General features: G+C 38.6%; 2 protein-coding genes across 3 annotated transcripts; both read right to left on the bottom strand.

Moving 5' to 3' along the window:
• Positions 1-5,951: 5,951 nt before the first annotated feature.
• LOC114352225 (uncharacterized) lies at positions 5,952-12,958 on the bottom strand. Of its 2 annotated transcripts, none has more exons than XM_028303747.1 (2): positions 10,426-12,958; positions 5,952-6,544 (listed from the first exon to the last, which is right to left on the bottom strand). In XM_028303747.1, the coding sequence occupies exons 1-2, from the start codon at positions 12,777-12,779 to the stop codon at positions 6,301-6,303; spliced, it is 2,598 nt and encodes an 865-aa protein (XP_028159548.1). In that variant the 5' UTR covers positions 12,780-12,958; the 3' UTR covers positions 5,952-6,300. The 2 variants fall into 2 exon arrangements, with proteins under 2 accessions (XP_028159548.1, XP_028159547.1); XM_028303746.1 differs by having other exon boundaries at positions 5,952-6,551; positions 10,433-12,958.
• LOC114352228 (uncharacterized) lies at positions 12,870-19,306 on the bottom strand. The gene is made up of 3 exons (XM_028303749.1): positions 16,194-19,306; positions 13,841-14,624; positions 12,870-13,760 (listed from the first exon to the last, which is right to left on the bottom strand). Exons 1-3 carry the CDS (start codon positions 19,304-19,306, stop codon positions 12,870-12,872), a joined length of 4,788 nt encoding a protein of 1,595 aa, XP_028159550.1.
• Positions 19,307-19,569: the final 263 nt, after the last annotated feature.

Below are 19,569 nucleotides of genomic sequence, written 5' to 3'. Positions count from 1 at the left end.
TTAAGTGAAGCAGCAAATCGAACGCACAGCGTTGAATAGAGCTCTGTGATTGGTTCGTGTGGCACCCTGTGCATCCACGCGTATTGTGATACCTCATAATAATGTTTGTGAATACGGACGTGATAATGTGAAGGGGAACTAACCATTCAATTTTAAACTTATGGCCCTTTCCCATGGCTAGTCAGGTCCTGCATTACTGGTTCCCGCAAAACTGGACTTAGGGCTTTTTGCAGGATTCAGCTTAGAAGTAGGTACGTGTATTAATATTAACGTTTACATAAACCTTTATGATGTCGTCGGTCCACCTTGTGGGTGGACGTCACTCGTTGCGTTTTCCGGTACGCGGCCTCCACTCCAGAACCTTGCTGCCCCATCGGCCGTCAGTTCTGCGTACTATGTGCCCTGCGCATTGCCACTTTAGCTTGCTAATCGACTTAGTTCGTTTACGGATATCCTCATTTCTGATTCGATCTCGTCATACGACCGATCGACCTATCGATCGATTGAAATGTAGAACATTTCTTGAGTGACGACCACGGACTGGAAGACAGTGTGAGAAGACCTCCCACTAGAATTCACTAGATGGACATTCGACCTCATAAAGGTAGCAGGAAAGCGCTGGACGCAGACCGCTACCAACCGGGCAACATGGAAAGCATTGGGGGGAGGCCTATGTTCAGCAGTGGACGTCCTATGGCTGAGATGATGATGATGATGGTTTACATAAACATCCCGTTTGCAGTGTCCCGCAAAGAACCGATTCGTTCGAATTTGTAATTTGTATGTGTTTTCGATGAAAGTCCATCCAGGATCCTGCATTACTGGATCCCTCAAAACTGGATTGCAGTGCAAGTGGGAAGACAGTTCACGTTATCATATAATTTGATAGTCATCATCATCATTTCAGCCATAGGACATCCACTGCTGAACAAAAGCCTCCCCCAATGATTTCCACAATGGCCGGTTGGTGGCGGCCTGCATCTTGCAATTTGATAGTGCAGGTAATTAAATAATTAATTTTATTTAACAGTCGGCCAACAAAAAAATAGTTTTTTATATAAACAAAGCAAGTTAGTTATTTACTTTTAAAATAAATAACGATTTTTATACAAGACAAAATAAAGTTATTTACTTCTAAAATGAATAAGCCTTTGAATTATTTATCTTAAGCTGTCTACACAGATTCATAATCAGAAACCTAATTATTATCCTGAAAAATAAATAAAACATCTATAATTTAATTTAAAATTCAAAGAAAAGTTTGTAATTTAAACTCAATTTTAATCTTAAAGTTTCAGTACAAATTATCTCGTTATTTTTAAGAAAAGCTTATAACAAGAAATATTTCATTTCTCAGTATCGCATTTCAAAGAATAAATCATAACTAAGTTTACACCGAAATAAGTTTTGCCTATGAGAATAATAATTAATTGCATGATCCCCGTCATTGTAAATTGAAATTTAGTACGGGCTAAGATTATGTATGAGCCGCATGGATAATACTAAAGTAGGAGGTATTGTTATCTATTATTTTATTAAGAGAAGTATTAATTGAGAAAAATCTAAAACGTTAAAATAACGGTATCGTTATGGCCAATGAGCTGTTTTCATAGTGACATTGACTTAATGTCAATGTCACACGAGCAAACGTTAGATTAGAGGGACGCGCGAGGACGTCCCCGCGCTTTTGGTGCTAAGTGCAGTGCAATATAATGTGAAAGTTCCGTATCATCATCATCATCTCAGCCATAGGACGTCCACTGCTGAACATAGGCCTCCCCCAATGCTTTCCATGTTGATCGATTGGTAGCGGCCTGCGTCCAGCGCTTCCCTGCTACCTTTACGATGTCGTCGGTCCACCTCCAAGTTCCGTATCCAGTGTTTTATTTATGACAATAGATCTACCGGCCTTTAATCGAAGCAACAATAACCCAGTGGTGTCAGTCTCGGACTGGACGAATTTTGATCCGGTAAACGCGGGTTCGAACCACACCGTTGCTGCTGGACTATTGTGGTGAGCCCACTCGTAACACAACCATATTTTGTGAACANATAGAGAGAAGATACCTACCTACTAACTAGTTCTTAAAAATACTTTTAGAGTGCGAAGTTAATATCGTTTTACTTTATGCTATTTTGTCAGTTTTTGTAATATCAACATGCCTATCGCCCTTTTGACTGTTTGGGTATCGACACAACACCCCATGGGTTGGCAAGTGGCATAAATCATTTTTGACGTAGGTTCCGATAAAATTGTCCGATATATTACCATTTCTTTACAAAACCTCGGCTGTGATCGGCCTATCGATTTTGATATCGTAAGCGTAACATAGGATTTCACAATTCCCTTATAACTTTATGAAAGTTTATAATGTTATTAAGTACGTGTAGATGTCAGCACATCAGATATATTTTTTGTAGCAAAAGCCCACTTATAACAACTGCCGTCTTTGTAAGTAACTAGCAAGAGCTACTTTATAACATTTCTAGGATGGGATATAACATGAGAGCGAAGCCTTCTAGCAGTAGTTAGTATCGCTTCGCTTCGCTTCGCTTCAGCCAAATGACGTCAACTGTTGGACAAAGGCCTCCTCCAAGGTTTTCCACAATGCACGGTCCTGCGCTGCCCGCATCCAGGCTCTTCCCGCGACCTTTACCAGATCGTCAGTCCACCTAGTAGGAGGCCTGCCCACGCTACGTCTTCCAGCCCGTGGTCGCCACTCGAGAACTTTTCTGCCCCAACGGCCATCGTCTCTACGAGCTATGTGCCCCGCCCACTGCCACTTGATTTTAGCAATTCTGCGAGCTATGTCGGTCACTTTGGTTCTCCTGCGGACCTCCTCATTTCTGATTCGATCACGAAGGGAAACTCCAAGCATGGCCCGCTCCATCGCCCTTTGGGTGACCTTGAGCCTTCTTATGAGGCCCATAGTAAGCGACCACGTTTCGGCAACACACACTGCTCGAAGACTTTTGTCTTGAGACACTGCGGTATTTCGGACGTGACTATATTGCGTAGCTTCCCGAGCGCTGTCCAGCCGAGTTGGATTCGACGATTGACCTCTTTCTCGAAGTTGGCCCTACCTAACTGGACTGTTTGTTCCAGGATTCATAATTGTCAACAACTTCGAGTTTAGAGTCTCCAACCTTCAAAGGAGTGGGTGCGACACGGACATTAGACATGATTTTTGTCTTGTACATTATCCAGTAGTTAGTATACAAATTAAAAATACAAACGGTGATTTTGATAGCCTAGCGGTCAAATAGACCAGAATTTGAGCTGGACACCTTTTCAATGACAGCCTGTATTACCTTAAAGATAAGGTATAGTAAGCGTGGTCTGACGTGGGTCTACATTAAATTACAGAATACGTCCATGTGCTGTCAAATAAACTTCAAGAGTATCTAAGATTTTAGTTTATTGTGTAGGTTGGAAATGTTTTATAATTGCCCTAGTCTCAGGTTGTCTGGAATAAATCGCTGCGAAGCGGTAAGGCCGTTATAACAATTAAGCTTTTGTGCCTTTTCAATTTTTAGTTACTGCAATAAAGGGTATTTATCTATCTTTTCACGAATTTCCCTTTTAATAGCTGTTATAATGCGCTACTATACGTAGCTGCGTAGGTATAATAGTGAAGGATCAGATGCATTGTAAAGGCAGCAGGAAGGCGCTGGATGCAGGCCGCCACCAACTGGCATTGTAGAAATCATTGGGGGAGGCTTATGTTCAGCAGTGGACGTCCTATGGCTGAAATGATGACGATTATTATGAGACGCATTGTATAGTCCGACAGCACATCTAAAGATTTTCATTGCAAAATAGCACCTATCTATAGCTGCATAAGATGCCTAAGTTTAGCTTGATGGGCTGTCGGCTGTACAAAAAGCATCATCCATTACCGTGATACATGTAGCACGTCATGTGTCGCGTTTAGATAGAGTCTGTATTGAGTTACATTTAAGTTAATTACAAAAAATCAAGGAACAAGTACTTATCGCGTAACATGGTCGCCACTCTAGTAAGTTCTTGGGCGATTCGCACAGCGGTTCAAATTACTCGGTGCGAAATTACTGACGACCCATAAAAAAGTATTTAAAGCTAATCTTAAGGTCATTATAGCTTGAGGCAGATAAATAAATAGAAATATTTTAAACAAAACTGCTAATAATAAAACTGTGTTTTTAACCAGTGTGATATGATATTTTTTGAAAACTATGCTATCATATTAAGTTGTGTTTAATTCAAAGCACTTCCATGTAACACATTTTAAATTATTAGTTACTATAACGTGACAATTTATTTTAATATTTTGGGCTGATCTATTTTATGTTATTTGCTAAACCCAGGTGAATTTTTGATTATCCCGCAAAAATGCAGACAAACCAGCCCACCCAATTTGGGAAATCGCGTTTTCTCATATCCACGTCAGTTTTGCTCGATTCCAATTTACTTTAATGACTGTCCCGCTTCTTGTGGGTTTGACAATGCGCATTCATTTTTAACCGACTGTAGAAGAAAGGACATGAACCCCTTGACGCTTCGCTTTGTATTTGATGCAGTGTTGTAATGGATTTCAGGTTTTCTTAGCTGTCGAAATGTGTTAATACCATAGTATACAGGTATAATTATTTTCAATGCAAGCTTAAATGATTATTTTTACAGATAAGAATTTTGTTGTATGGTGTCAAGCATTCGCTACATTGTTGATGAACAACAGTAAATACTACATTAGAAAGTAGATCCGACAAGATAAAACTGTAAAAGTGCTATTTGCAAAAATAAAATGAATTTTCGGGTTAGTAGTAGTTTCGCACGATTTTCCTTCGCACGAATGTGCGAAACGCCCACTTTAAAAAAAAATTTTTTTAGTAGGCGTTTCGCCCGGATTTTTCAAAAGTATTAAAAACGGGTGCGAATCGACCCCTTTGAGAACTAGTAATCGCATACTAATAGTTCAAAAAAGAGTCGATTCGCACGCGATTTTAATACTTTTAATAACATTCGGGCGAAACGCCTACTAAAAAAAAATATTTTTGAAAGGGGACGTTTCGCACATTCGCGCGAAGGAAAATCGTGCGAAACTACTACTAACCCGAATTTTCTGATAGGTAAGTCTTGTACTAAGATTGGTAGATATCCGTTGCATTTTAAGAAACTATGTATCCTCAAAACCTACCTCGTTATCGATTATATCTCTAACGTATTGAGGATAAAGCTTCACATCACTTAGCACGTCCTGGACCCCAAGTTGTTTCCGGGGCAAAAAGGCGTAAAATCTCTACGAGGTGTCTACGAGGTTTTGAGTGCGCCTTGTTACGCAATGTTCGAGTGGTGCGACAATGGCACGGAAAAGTTTCCTTGGTCTAGTGGTTTGGGTTGGGCATAAAGATTAAATTCCTGTACACTGAATGGAGAATGCGAATCTCCATGCGGGTGTGGGAACTTTGGTTGGGATAACGCAAGATTGAAACGACCTGGATATGAATGTAAAAAAGATTTCGTGCTTCGGAAAACACGCAATACGTCAGTCCAATTGAGCTTTATGTCAGTTGTGCATTTAGTTGATGTGAAAGGAAGCATGTACCTATTGTAAATTGTACCTAACATTAACTACAGAAAAAAGTTTGTACCTAAGACTTTTATATTTAGTGCTTTGCACAGCTTATACTCGTACTAGTAATTAATCTGCGTTTGGTTTGTACCATTTTGTACTGATGAGACTATCAAATTATAGAAATGTTTTGTAGATATAGTTTTACGAGTACTTACTTATGTTTATCAAAAAACAAAATATCGATTTACTTAAACAGAATTAATTTGTGTATAAAGACTTTGCTAGCTTGTATTAATTATGATTATGAAACAATTGACTAAAATAATCAAATAACAATAGTGTTTAGCCATTTTCAAATTGTACGCGATGGTACAAGATATGTGTTGTAGTTGTGTTGTAGTTGTCTTGATAGAAGGAAACTCTTGAAACTCTTGATTATTTATTTAAGATAATTACAATATAAATCTTGACAATTGTGTGCACACTAATTAATAGGTTGAGAACTTGTGTAGAACTGATCGGCGAATGCTTCAAGTTAATAAAATTAAATATTGCAGCGTTTGCATGACCTACATAATTACTCGTGACTTATTGTACTTTGTACATATTCCGGGGGCGCGGAATAGGGATGTTGTTAGTAGGGATAGGGAGGGAACAATCTTGACAAAACTTAAATATGTTTACATGTCATGTACATAACTAAACTATCTTAAATAAAACTTATAAAATAACATCACTGCACTGTTCACTGATGAAGATCAGCCTGAGAACGGGGGATGATGATCCTCTTCGGTGCAGGAGATGTGCTTCTATCTACTTGTCTTTCAAGAACTGCGTACTCGTCGACTTGTCGCGCAGTTCTGGAGCTTCTCGGCGCTGCTGCAGCTTGGACAACAGGCGATGGTGAGTTCAATTCGTTCATCATTATCGATGGTTCGGCTACCGAAGGTGGAATATGCCATTTACATCGCAATCGGCGTATGATCATTATCACACCAATGAGGATCAGTACTGTTGTAGAAAATTCAATAAAACTAGTATTTACGTTAATCTTTAAGACGTAAGAAAGATATATCTTTTTGAATTATCCAAATCGGACCATTACTTACGAAGATATTAAGTAATAAACATAGGCCGTTTTTGCCGCTAAAAGTCAACGTACGCAGGGCCGCGTGACGTCACTATATCCGAATCGAGTGCAGCCGGCGTACTATTGGGATGGAAAATATTTTTTTCCAGCTAAACTATCAGTTTTAGAAAAAAACTTTTAATAACATTTATTCATCAAAATAAATTAACCTATCGACCAGTAATTTTTAATAATAAAAATTGTGAAAAATAAGTATCGCTATGTCCAAAAACCACATTTTCATAGGATTCGATGCAATGCGGAGACGCGGTTGGGGTGAGTGTAACTTAATGATTGTTTGTATTGAACATAATAATACATNCGCCATTCGAGAACTTTCCTGCCCCAACGGCCATCGTCTCTACGAGCTATGAGCCCCGCCCACTGCCACTTGATTTTAGCAATTCTGCGAGCTATGTCGGACCTTGAGCCTTCTTATGAGGCCCATAGTAAGCGACCACGTTTCGGCAACACACACTGCTCGAAGACTTTTGTCTTGAGACACTGCGGTATTTCGGACGTGAGTACATTGCGTAGCTTCCCGAACGCTGCCCAGCCGAGTTGGATTCGACGATTGACCTCTTTCTCGAAGTTGGCCCTACCTAACTGGACTGTTTGTCCCAGGATACATAATTGTCAACAACTTCGAGTGTAGAGTCTCCAACCTTCAAAGGAGTGGGTGCGACACGGACATTAGACATGATTTTTGTCTTGTACATTATCCAGTAGTTATCCAGTAGTTAGTATACAAATTAAAAATACAAACGGTGATTTTGATAGCCTAGCGGTCAAATAGACCAGAATTTGAGCTGAACACCTTTTCAATAACACCCTGTATAACCTAAAAGCTAAGGTATAGAAAGCGTGGTCTGACGTGGGTCTACATTAAATTACAGAATACGTCCATGTGCTGTCAAATAAACTTCAAGAGTACCTAAGACTTTAGTTTATTGTGTAGGTTGGAAATGTTTTATATTGTCCTATAGGCCTAAGATGCGCGACGCGATAAGCGGTTATCACGCTATTTTATCGATTTTCCCCATACATTTTGACGTCGATAAAAGTTATCACGGCGCGCATCTTAGGCCTACTAGTCTCAGGCTGTCTGGAATAAATCGCACTCCGAAAAGGACCAATACCATTATAACAGTAAAGTTATTGTGCCTTTTTAATTTTTGGTTACTGTGCAATATAGAGTATCTCTATCCTTTCACGAATTTCCCTTAAAATTGTTGTTATAATGTGCTACTATACGTAGGTATAATAGTGAAGCCTCAGATGCCTTGTAAAGGTAGCAGGAAGGCGCTGGACGCAGGCCGCCGTTGTGTAAATCATTGGGGGAGGCTTATGTTCAGCAGTGGACGTCCTATGGCTGAAATGATGACGATTATTATGAGACGCATTGTACAGTCCGCAGCACATTAGACTAAAGATTTTCATCGCAAAATAGCACCTATCTATAGTTGCATAAGATGCCTGAGTTTAGCTTGATGGGCTGTCGGCTGTACAAAAAGCATCATCCATTACCGTGATACATGTAGCACGTCATGTGTCGCGTTTAGATAGAGTTCACACTTCATCATGTGTGACGGCTCTTACAGAACGGGGTCTGTATTGAGTTACATTTAAGTTTTACAAAAAATCAAGGTAACAAGTAACGCGTAACATGGTCGCCACTCTAGTAAGTTCTTGGGCGATTCGAACAGCGGTTCAAATTACTCGGTGCGAAATTACTGAAGACCCATAAAAAAGTATTTAATGCTAAAAGGTCATTATAGCTTGAGGCATAAATAAATAGAAATATTTTAAACAAAACTGCTAATAATAAAACTGTGTTTTTAACCAGTGTAATATGATATTTTTTGAAAACTATGCTATCATATTAAGTTGTGTTTAATTCAAAGCACTTCCATGTAACACATTTTAAATTATTAGTTACTATAATGTGACAATTATTTTAATATTTTGGGCTGATCTATTTTATGTTATTTGCTAAACCCAGGTGAATTTTTGATTATCCCGCAAAAATGCAGACAAACCAGCCCACCCAATTTGGGAAATCGCGTTTTCTCATATCCACGTCCGTTTTGCTCGATTCCAATTTACTTTAATGACTGTCCCGCTTCTTGTGGGTTTAACAATGCGCATTCATTTTTAACCGACTGTAGAAGAAAGGACACGAACCCTTGACGCTTTGTATTTGATGCAGTGTTGTAATGGATTTCAGGTTTTCTCAGCTGTCCAAATGTGTTAATACCATAGTAAGGTAAGCGCACCAGTCATGGTCACTTTAAGGCTAAGATTTCATGTTTTTGTCCTGCAATCATTGAATATTTAATGTAATTGAGAACTTTGTTGTTCTTAATTTTGTACTAAGGTATGTTTGATATACCGGTGGTATTAAACAGCATTTATCTTTCATAGTAAAATTAGGAATCTGTCTCAAATAATAGTTTTTTTTTCCAGTATGAACAGGGTTTGCCCAGTAATGAACGCCCCAGTCTTGGTGCGTTTACCTTATATAGGTATCATTATTTTCAATGCAAGCTTAAATGATTATTTTTACAGATAAGAATTTTGTTGAATGGTGTTAAGCATTCGCTACATTGTTGATGAACAACAGTAAATATGACATAGAAGGTAGATGTGACAAGATAAAACTGTAAAAGTGCTATTTGCAAAAATAAAATTAATTTTCTGATAAGTCTTGTACTAAGATAGGTATATCCGTTTCATTTTAAGAAACTATGTATCCTCAAAACCTACCTCGTTATCGATTATATCTCTAACGTATTGAGGATAAAGCTTTATCACTTAGCACGTCCTGGACCCCAAGTTGTTTCCGGGGCAAAAAGGCGTAAAATCTCTACGAGGTCGCTACGAGGTTTTGAGTGCGCCTTGTTACGCAATGTTTGAGTGGTGCGACAATGGCACGGAAAAGTTTCCTTGGTCTAGTGGTTCGGGTTGGGCATAAAGATTAAATTCCTGTACACTGAATGGTGAATCTCCATACGGGTGTGGGAACTTTGGTTGGGATAACGCAAGATTGAAACCTGGATATGAATGTAAAAAAGATTTCGTGCTTCGGAAAACACGTTAGATGCATGGACCTATAAAAAAAGTCGGACGGATTCTCATCAACAAAATACTGTGACATTAGGATACACCAGCTTGCCTGTACGTACAGGCCGGCACGCACACATTCACACCCTGACGCACCACTTCGAGTGCAAACTTCACACAGTTGACACATTTAGGCGGCGAAAAAACAACACGAATACGACATGTCTTGTGTGATGAAATTGTGTAAAAACCGTTCTGTTCGAACAAACAAAAATTAAGGAATCACATTTCACAGGCAAAATAATAATCCGATCACTTGTTTCCCGACATTAAAATATTGAAATTAATTGAAATCAAACGTCATTCACTCGAAAAAATAATACATCAAAGACCAGTGTTCTCAGTTATTTACGTGGGAAAATTACCCGAAATATGGGAAATTAATAATAATTTTAGGACTTTTTAGTTATTTATTACGCATACTATTGAAAAAAAATAATTTATCATAATAATTGTGTTTTAATGGGATATATTTTCATAGGCAAATTTTATCCTTCCCAAAAATGTGGCACTGCAAAATTCAAATTTTCTTACATTGATTGCAAGTCAGTGTCAGGTTGTAGGTGTTAAAAAAATCTATCAGAGATAATAATAATATATTGATGATGCATAAGATTNATCACACCAATTATACCGGCGATGCTTACCACGACATATATCATGACATAATGGTGTATATCGTGTAATGATAGATTATCTGCCTCGATTAGGACTTCGTCTCCTTTCGCCTTTGCGATCTTGATCTTCTCTTCTATTTTTTCAGCTTCTTGTTTCAATTCTTCGGATTTGTTTTCAATCGTAAGATGCGGTATCGTTATGTTGATTATATTATTAATTGGTGCCATTTTAGGGATGTATACATTAGGCCAGATCTTGAATTCGCTGGAGTGTGTTTTATGTGGAAATATAGACAGCTTATCCGTCTTTATGATGCAACCATGACCTACGGTAACTAGACCTTCGGCTTGTAATTGATGCGCGGTCACTTGATCGCCGCACATAACTCTGACGTTGCATTGTTTACAACAAAAGTAAATGTAGGTGTTTGTGGCGTAACTTTCTTGCCATGTGTTTTTGCACGGGTTTACTTGCGTTTTGCATTCAGAATGTTCTATTTCACATAGGTTCTTGTCTTCATTTAACTGATATTCTGGTTTCCAACTGTGGCAGAAGTGCATATCAAACTGCAGTAAACAGGCATTGACGTCACTCTCACTCATAGGTATGTAAGTATCTTTTTTCATGTTTATAGATACATACTCGGAGACAGGAACTATACTTATCGATTTCTCATCTTGAATCTTGGGAATTGGAATGACTTTCAGAAGCTCGTAGCTGTCTCTGCTGATGAGCGGGATTCTAATTTCAAAGATGAGATAATCTTCCAGCATCCGTGCTCTTATCTTGAGAAGATTGTATATTTTGCGTAAGTCCGAATGGACGTTTTCTATGGGTAGAGTTACATCTTTTGGTAGCTGACTGGAGACCGTGCTTAATTCTTCCATCAGTTGTTCTGGAGTCATCAAGTGTAAGTTGAAACGATTTTGATGGGTGTCGGTAATTGTATCCAATAAATTGTTTTGTAGGTTTTTTAAACTGGCAAGCATATTGCTTGCTATAATCGCCCCTATAGCAAAGTTATTTAGGATCATATTGCCTTCTGTTGCGCCTTTTAACTGGTTTATGGCCTTTTCTAAGGAATTTATGTGTTGATTTAATGTTTTGTGTTGTTGGTTAATTATATCTTCCGTTCGTTTCAATAGATTATTTTCTGCTTCTACTATAGACGTTTGATTCTTCCATAGCTGAATCATATGTTTTTGATTGTTTTGTAGTAAGCTGATATCTCTCTTGTATTGTTCGGCGAATCTTTCATCTAATACGCCGAATAGGTCACTTGCAATGGATCCAATGGCATTGATAAGGCCCCGGCGCTTACGTCGCTGTGTTGGCTGCGTGGTGATTTGTCGGCTCAGCAACAGCTGATCGTAGTACTCAAGTTCATCGCGGCCGTGACGTAATTGGAGTAGGACTGCATGACACAATGCTTGATCGTGTAATGACGAACATGTTTTATCTAAGTTTTCTAGGTAGGTATTTAGAGCTGTAATGCCCTGTTCATAAGGTTCCATGTTGTAATATACGATGAGTTTCCATTCATCTTTTATTAGTTGCATGTTTGAAATCTTGTCAAAATATAGGCCTTGATTTTCTCGAAATTTTGTAATATTCACTTTGCTTTCTGCTCCCGTCATCAGTGTCATAAATAGTAAACATGCTGCTAGTATTGATGACGTAGTGTGTTTTCTCGTTGGTGTCTTGTTTGTTGTTTGTTTAGGTTCTTGCTTTCTAGTGTTTTTGATTTCGTTTTGTTGTTCGTGATTGTCGTTCTCTTGCTGTTTTATTAATCTTGCTACTTTCGTTACAGGGCGTTTAATGAGTCCACTTTTGGTTTTCAGTGTAACTACTCGCACGTAACCGTCTTGTCCTGGATGAAGTTCAACGACTCTGCCCATGAGCCACTTGCCTGGCGGCAGGTTGTCGTCTTGAATGATCACCACGTCATTTAGATTTATGTTTTCAGATGGTTGTGTCCATTTGCTTCTTGACGATAATTGAGTCAGATATTCGGAGCGCCACCGCTTCCAAATGTCTTGATATATTTTTTGAGTTAGTTGCAATCTTGTTCTCATGTCTCTTTCCGTTTCGACTATTGTTAAGAGAGGCCCGCCGGTTAGGAAATGTGCCGGTGTTAGGAAGTCCAGGTTATCTGGGTCTTCTGATAAGGCGCATAGAGGTCTTGAGTTTAAGCAGGCTTCTATTTGGGTCAACAAAGTATAGAATTCTTCAAAGGTAAGTTTCTGTTCGCCTACTACACGTTTAAAGTGGTATTTGAAGCTTTTGACTGCGGCTTCAAATAATCCACCTGCTGATGGCCAGGACGGGGCATTGAAATGCCACGTGATCTCCATGTCTGTTATCTCTTTCTTGAATTCTTCGTTGAATACTTGTATTATTTCTTGATATTCTTCTTGCAGTACTCTACTGGCGCCCACGAAGTTTCACCCGTTGTCACTATACATGTGACTGGGCTTGCCTCTTCGCGCTGCCATCCTTCGAAGCGCAGCAATGAATGCGGAGGTGGTCAAATCTGACACTAACTCCAGGTGCACGGCCTTGGTTGCCATGCACACAAACACTGCCACATACGCCTTGGTTGTTTTAATTCCTCTGCCCTTGTTGGCTTTTATGAAGAAATGACCCGTAAAATCTACTCCTGTATGTTGGAATGGGCGCGATTGGTTGACTCTTGATTGAGGTAGGTCGCCCATTATCTGCTCTTGTTTTCTTGGATTGTGTTTGTTACATACAGTGCATCTTCGTGTTATTTTCTTGACAGCTCTGTTTCCACTGATCAGCCAGTATTTTTGTCGAAGAAGAGCCAAGGTGACCCGAGGTCCACCGTGAAAGGTTAGCTTATGGGCTTCTTCAATTATCAACTCAGTTAGCTGGCCTCCGTAAGGTAGTATGATAGGATTTTTCATTTCTTCACTAATGTTGGCGTGTTGCAGTCTTCCACCAACTCTTAAGATTCCTTGTTTATCCAAAAACGGGTTCAGATGGATGATTTTGCTTTTGCTTGATATTTTCTTATTTGAAGTTAAATTCTTGATTTCTTCATTAAAGTCTTCAGCCTGTATCTCCTTGATAAACATCGTTTTTGCTTCCTTTAATTCAGTCAGCGTCAAATATGATTCTCTTTTAGGTATGTTATTTTCTCTTATTATGAAGCGGCGTATCCATGCCAGCACGCGAATCGCTCGAGATAGATTGCTGTATTTGTTTAGAATATTTTTGATGATGCTGTTGTCCTTTTGTACTGTGACATTAACTTGCTTTATTTCTTTAGCTTCTTGATTTGTTTCATATCTTGTAATTTCTTGTGTATCNTGCTGAAAGGGGTATCTGTGTTGTTTTCAGATAGCCACGAGGGGCCGTGCCACCATAGATTATGTTGTAGTAGTTGTGTTACTGTGAAGCCACGGCTAGCACAGTCAGCAGGGTTATCAGCGGATTTTACGTATTTCCAGCAGTTGGAGGGCATTACTTCTGTTATTTTGTTTACTCTGTTCGACACAAATGTTTTCCAGCGGTCGGGATTTCCTTGCAGCCATCCAAGCACTGCTGTCGAGTCGACGTATCCATAGATTTTGATATTGTAGTTAGACAGGCATTGTATAACTTTCTGCATTAATCTTGCTAGTAATAGTGCTCCACATAACTCCAATTTGGGTAGCGAGATATTATCTTTGTTGCGAGGTACTAGTTTTGATTTACTCACAACTAAATTGATTGTAGACTTTTGGTTATTTCGTTTCTTGTAATATATGACGCATGCATACGCTTTCTGCGATGCGTCACTGAATCCATGTAACTCGATATCTAGGTCAGTGGTAGTACCGAGCCATCTAGGTATCGTTATTTCATTTATGTTTTTTAAATCTTGTTTTATTTTAATCCACTCTGAATTAATTTCTTCTGGAATTTTGTCATCCCATCCGATGTTAGTTTCCCATATTTTCTGGAATAACAATTTCAATTTCGTGGATATTGGGGTCAGCCAGCCTAGTGGATCGAATAATTTGGATATGTCTGATAAAAGTTTTCTTTTGCTATTGCTTGTATTATCTTCAATGTTCTCGATTGTTGTGTGAAAAATAAATACATCTTGTTCAGGGTTCCAACGCAGTCCCAGTGCTTTGGTAGATGTTGATGTTGCTTGTTTGAAATCGTAGTTTTCTTGTTGTTCTAGTACTNCCCCCCTCTAGTTTCCCCCCAATAGACATCGCATATACGTGCGTTCCAGGTTCTACTCCGCTAACGCAGGATCGTGCATTCCATAATAAATCATACAAAGTTTGTTTAATTATAAGTACTTTATTTATTACTAGCGGCCGCCCGCGACTTCGTACGCGTGGATCCCGTTTTACCCCCTTCATCTATCTTCCGTGGGAAATTTGCAATATCCTGTTGTAACTAAGCTTTAAATTTACTAAGGTACCTGCATGCCAAATTTCAAGCGTCTATCTTACATGGCTTAGATTTTTTCATACAAATGTTTTTTTCTCGCTAATTCCCGTTCCTGTAGGAATTTTGCAATATCCTGTTATAACGAAGCTTTAAGTTTACTAAGGTACCTGCTTGCCAAATTTCAAGCGTCTAACTTAAGCGGTTTAGATTTTTCATACAAAAGGATTTTCCCGCTAATGCCCGTTCCCGTGGGAATTCCTAGGTATCCTATAACCTGCCCAAGAGTATGAAGAATAATTGTACCAAGTTTCGTTAAAATCCGTCCAGTAGTTTTTGTTTCTATAAGGAACATACAGACAGACAGACAGACAGACAGACAGACAGACAGACAGACAGACAGACAGACAAAAATTTTACTGATTGCATTTTTGGCATCAGTATCGATCACTAATCACCCCCTGATAGTTATTTTGAAAATATATTTCATGTACAGAATTGACCTCTCTACAGATTTATTATAAGTATAGATAGCCCGATTTATCAGTCTCATCAACATAAGTATTTAATCTCGCATATTAATTACATTTTAATGACAAGATTTAAAAAAAATATCTAGCATTTTCGATATGCTTAGACTTAAGAACAGAATTACTTTGAGTAACATAATAATGACACCTTTATTGAACAAAAACATTAATCAAAAACAAACAAAAATATTTCCTACCATTTTTAATGAAACAAATCAGTCTTCTTAGTAACAATATTAATCAAATAGAAAATTTTGTGGTATGACATGCTAGGAAGCAATTTTTATTCCTAACAAGGCACAAATTAACGTTGCATTTTGTGCAACGGATAGTAGTGGAAGACGTGCAGTTCTCAAACCTGCATTTTCTACCTCTTGTGAGATCAGGAAATGGTTAAATTTGTCCAATAGTTTATCTGACGATGGAACCACAGCTGGTCTNTGTTGTCGCCACAGTCGTTTCCGCCCGGAAGTACAATTTGCCGCCGCTAGAGGGCGACACCGAGACGTCATTCGAACAACGAGCGGCCACTCGACCATTCCTTGTCGAAGCGTCGAGCTAGTAACACTCACCTTGTCTTGCTGAAAGCTATTATTATTTAAAAAAAAAAAACAAAGTACAATTATTATTTTTATAAGTGATTTTTATTTTAAATTGGTAATATTGTAAAAGAGTAAAGTATCATTTCAATTATTAATAAATATGATTTCACTATAGAAAATTGAGATATAATAATTATTACGATGGTGAGATTGTGTAGGTAATGTAGCTAAATATTAATAAAAGTGTTTTTGCAGAATATTGGTGTTTGAGTTGATTTACAGTACTTGATCGTCTTGTAGTAATTCTTTGCAATTTGAGGTCCATTTTCTTAAGTTGAAGCCTCCTCGTAGAAGAAGTTGTTTCAAATCTTGTTTTAATTGTAACGCTGATTCTATTGAATGGGACCCGTGAATTAAGTCGTCCATGTAAAAGCTTGTTTCTATTACATGAGCCGCTTCTTGGTGTGTGTCCCGTTCGTCCGCAGCCAACTGTCGTAACGTCATCATCGCGAGGAACGGCGCGGCCTTGGTGCCGCACGTCACTGTACACAGCTCGTATTCGCGCAGTACGTCACGTGGAGAGTCTCGCCAGAGAATTTTTTGGTATTTGAGGTCTTCAGGGTGAACCATAATCTGTCGAAACATTTTCTCAATGTCGGCAGTAAGAGCAATCGGGTATTGTCGCCACTTTAAGATGAGTTCAAATAGGTCGTTTTGAAGATTAGGGCCTTTATGCATGTAATCATTTAGGCTTTTTCCATTTGTAGTAGCTTGAGATGCATTAAATACCACACGAAGTGACGTAGTTGTTGAGTCACGAATAATGCAATGGTGTGGTAAAAAATACTCTTGTGTTGATTTGTCCGATGCAAGTTTCATGTGACCTAGTTCTTGGTATTCGTCCATGAATGACTTGTATTTGCTGGCGATTTGAGTATTATTATAAAATTTCTTTTCTAGTTGTAGGAACTGCGCTGTTGCTTTTCGTTTTGAATCTCCCATCTCGTTGATGTTGTTTTTGAAGGGTAGTCGAACTTGATATCTTCCATCTTTCAATCTTGTTGTTGTAGTCGTATATATGTCCATGCATTCTTGATCTTCTGAAGATAGGTTTGGCTGATGGTCTGGTAAATCTTCTATTTGCCAGAATCTTTGTATGTCTTCTATTTTATTTAATACGATATTGCATTGTAATGTTTGTATCTTGCCATATAATATCCAACCGAGTAAGGTTTGTTGTGCCACCGGTCTATCATTGTCTACTTTTCGTATTCCTTCCAGTAAAATGTGTGAGTATACATCAGCTCCCAACAGGATATCGATAGAGCGACTGATGTGAAATTCGGGATCGGTTAGTTGTAGATTGTCCAAATAACTTAACTCTGGTTTAGTAAATGTACAATTCGGCAAGTCTCTTGTTAATTTTTTCATGATGAAGACTTCTGTTCTGAACTTGTAGTTTTCTGTTGTAGATGAACAATGTATATTTAATTTCCCTTTACACGTAGTGTCTTTCGTGCCGACTCCAGTTATAATTCCACTGCATTGTTGGCGCGGCAGTCCTAACTGCTGTGCCGCATTTTCAGTGATGATGGAAATTTGGGAACCGGGATCGATTAGGGCTCTCATGTTTTTAAATATTCCATCAATTCCTTCAACCTTGATTACAGCTGTGGCAAGAAGTATTTCCGGCGCTTCACGTTGACCAGACACGTGCGAACTTGATTTTCGCTGACTTGATTCAGTTGCGGCGGACTTCATTGTCACGTTCGGCTTCGGGTGATTGAACTTTGAATATGCGTCATGTAATAATGTATTGTGACACTCGTTGCATTCTCTGCATCGCTTATTTAATGCACAAATTCCATGATGACGTTTAAGACAATTTATGCAAAGATTATTTCTAGAAACTACTTGTTTTCTTTGTTGCGGGTTCATCTCTTGAAATGTCTTGCAGTAGTAGATCCCATGGTCGGTACTCTCACATGATGGACATTTCAATTTGGTGTTTGATGAAAAATTATTTGATTGCGTAACAGTCTTGTTTGTAGAGTAATATTGTTTGTTATAATTAGGTTTCTCTTGATAGTGTCTACCCTGAGTTGGGCCGTTTGTTGAGCTTGTTTTTTGGGTCATGCCTTCTTGTTTACGACGCGCTGACTCCATTGTGGTAAACTTGTGTTCTAAAAATTCCAGGAATTCGGCAATTATTGGCAGTTCTCTCGGCTGTTTTAAGGAGCTCATATACTCCTTATGTGTTTCAGCGTCTAATTTCTGAGATAAGATGTGAACAAATATGGGGTCCCATGTGCTTATGTCAACTCCCATGTTACTTATAGCATTCAGACACTCCATTGTTACATCATGAATGCGTTTGATGTGGCTTGAAGTTGGTTGTATTATGTTGGGAATATTCATAATAGTATTCATGTATGAAGTAAATATTAGCTTCTTGTTGTTGTAACGATGACTAATTATTTCCCAGCATGTTGTGTAATTTTCAGAGCTGATTTGCAGGTGTTGTATCAGGCGTTCAGGTTCACCTCTGAGTTTACTCTTGAGAAACTGCATTTTTTGGGCGTTTGACAGGGATGGGTTGTTGTGGACAGCTTCACAGAACAGATCCTTGAATGATACCCATTGTTGATAATTTCCAGTGTAAATAGGAATATCCAGCTGTGGCGTGATTTTGTCTCGATGAGATACGGACCATAACTTGCTGTTGATAGATCTCTTGATAGCGTTGTATGACTCTTCTTGTTCTGTGAATACGTTTTCATAACGTAAGTCCGATCCATCTAGCTCAGAATCTATTTCCCAATGAAGTTTATCTATTGTTTGCCATCGGTTTTGTAAGGTTTTCAATATATCTTCAAATTCCCACTTGTCGTTGATCTTGTCTATGTTTATTTGAGATATAGTGCGAGATAACGCCTTGAAGTTGCTAAATTGCTTTTTCATCATCTCATCCAGCTTGCTGTTAGTGCCTTGCGATAATTGTTGTTCTTGTAGTTTAGTACTCCCAAACTTGTTGGCTCCAGATGCTGGTGTTGACGGTCCAGCCTTCGCCTCGGGTTGCTCTCTTGGTTTTTGAATTGTCATCGGAGTTGCTGGTTTGATTAAGATGTATTTTTGGAAATAGTCTCTTGTTTCTTGATAAAATTTTTGAGTGTCTTCGTAATAGTTGCCAGCTAAATAGTCATGGTTACTATCTAAGGTCTGGCACAGTTTACTGTGGTTGTTTTGAAATTCACACCAATAACGATCTAACGTATCAATGCGTCTCTTTATGTTTTCAGAAGTCTTTCGATCAGCGCCGTCTTTTTTGAAGTTGACCAATAGTTGTTTCATAGCATCTATTAGTTGTTGTTGTGTTTCTAAACAGGCTTCGACGTCCATGTTTAGGTAGTTTAAACGTTACTTGTTGTTGAGTTTCAGTACTTGTTTTGATTGACTTGTTTTTCTTGTTTTGTTTGAGTTCTAACACTTGGCTTGACTTGTTTTTCTTGTTTTGATTGAGTTCTAACACTTGACTTGTTTTTCTTGTTTTGATTGAGTTCTAACACTTGGCTTGATTTGACTTGAGGTACGTACCGGTTTCTTGATTTGTAGCTCTTGGTAGCTTGAATAAAGCCGGACTTGGTTCCAGGCTCTTGTTGTAT

This window comes from Ostrinia furnacalis, unplaced genomic scaffold (genome assembly GCF_004193835.3).
Source record: "Ostrinia furnacalis isolate ACB-3 unplaced genomic scaffold, ASM419383v2 OfSCF1276, whole genome shotgun sequence".
Classification (NCBI taxonomy): domain Eukaryota; kingdom Metazoa; phylum Arthropoda; class Insecta; order Lepidoptera; family Crambidae; genus Ostrinia; species Ostrinia furnacalis.
This window is presented reverse-complemented; position numbering and strand designations above follow the sequence as displayed.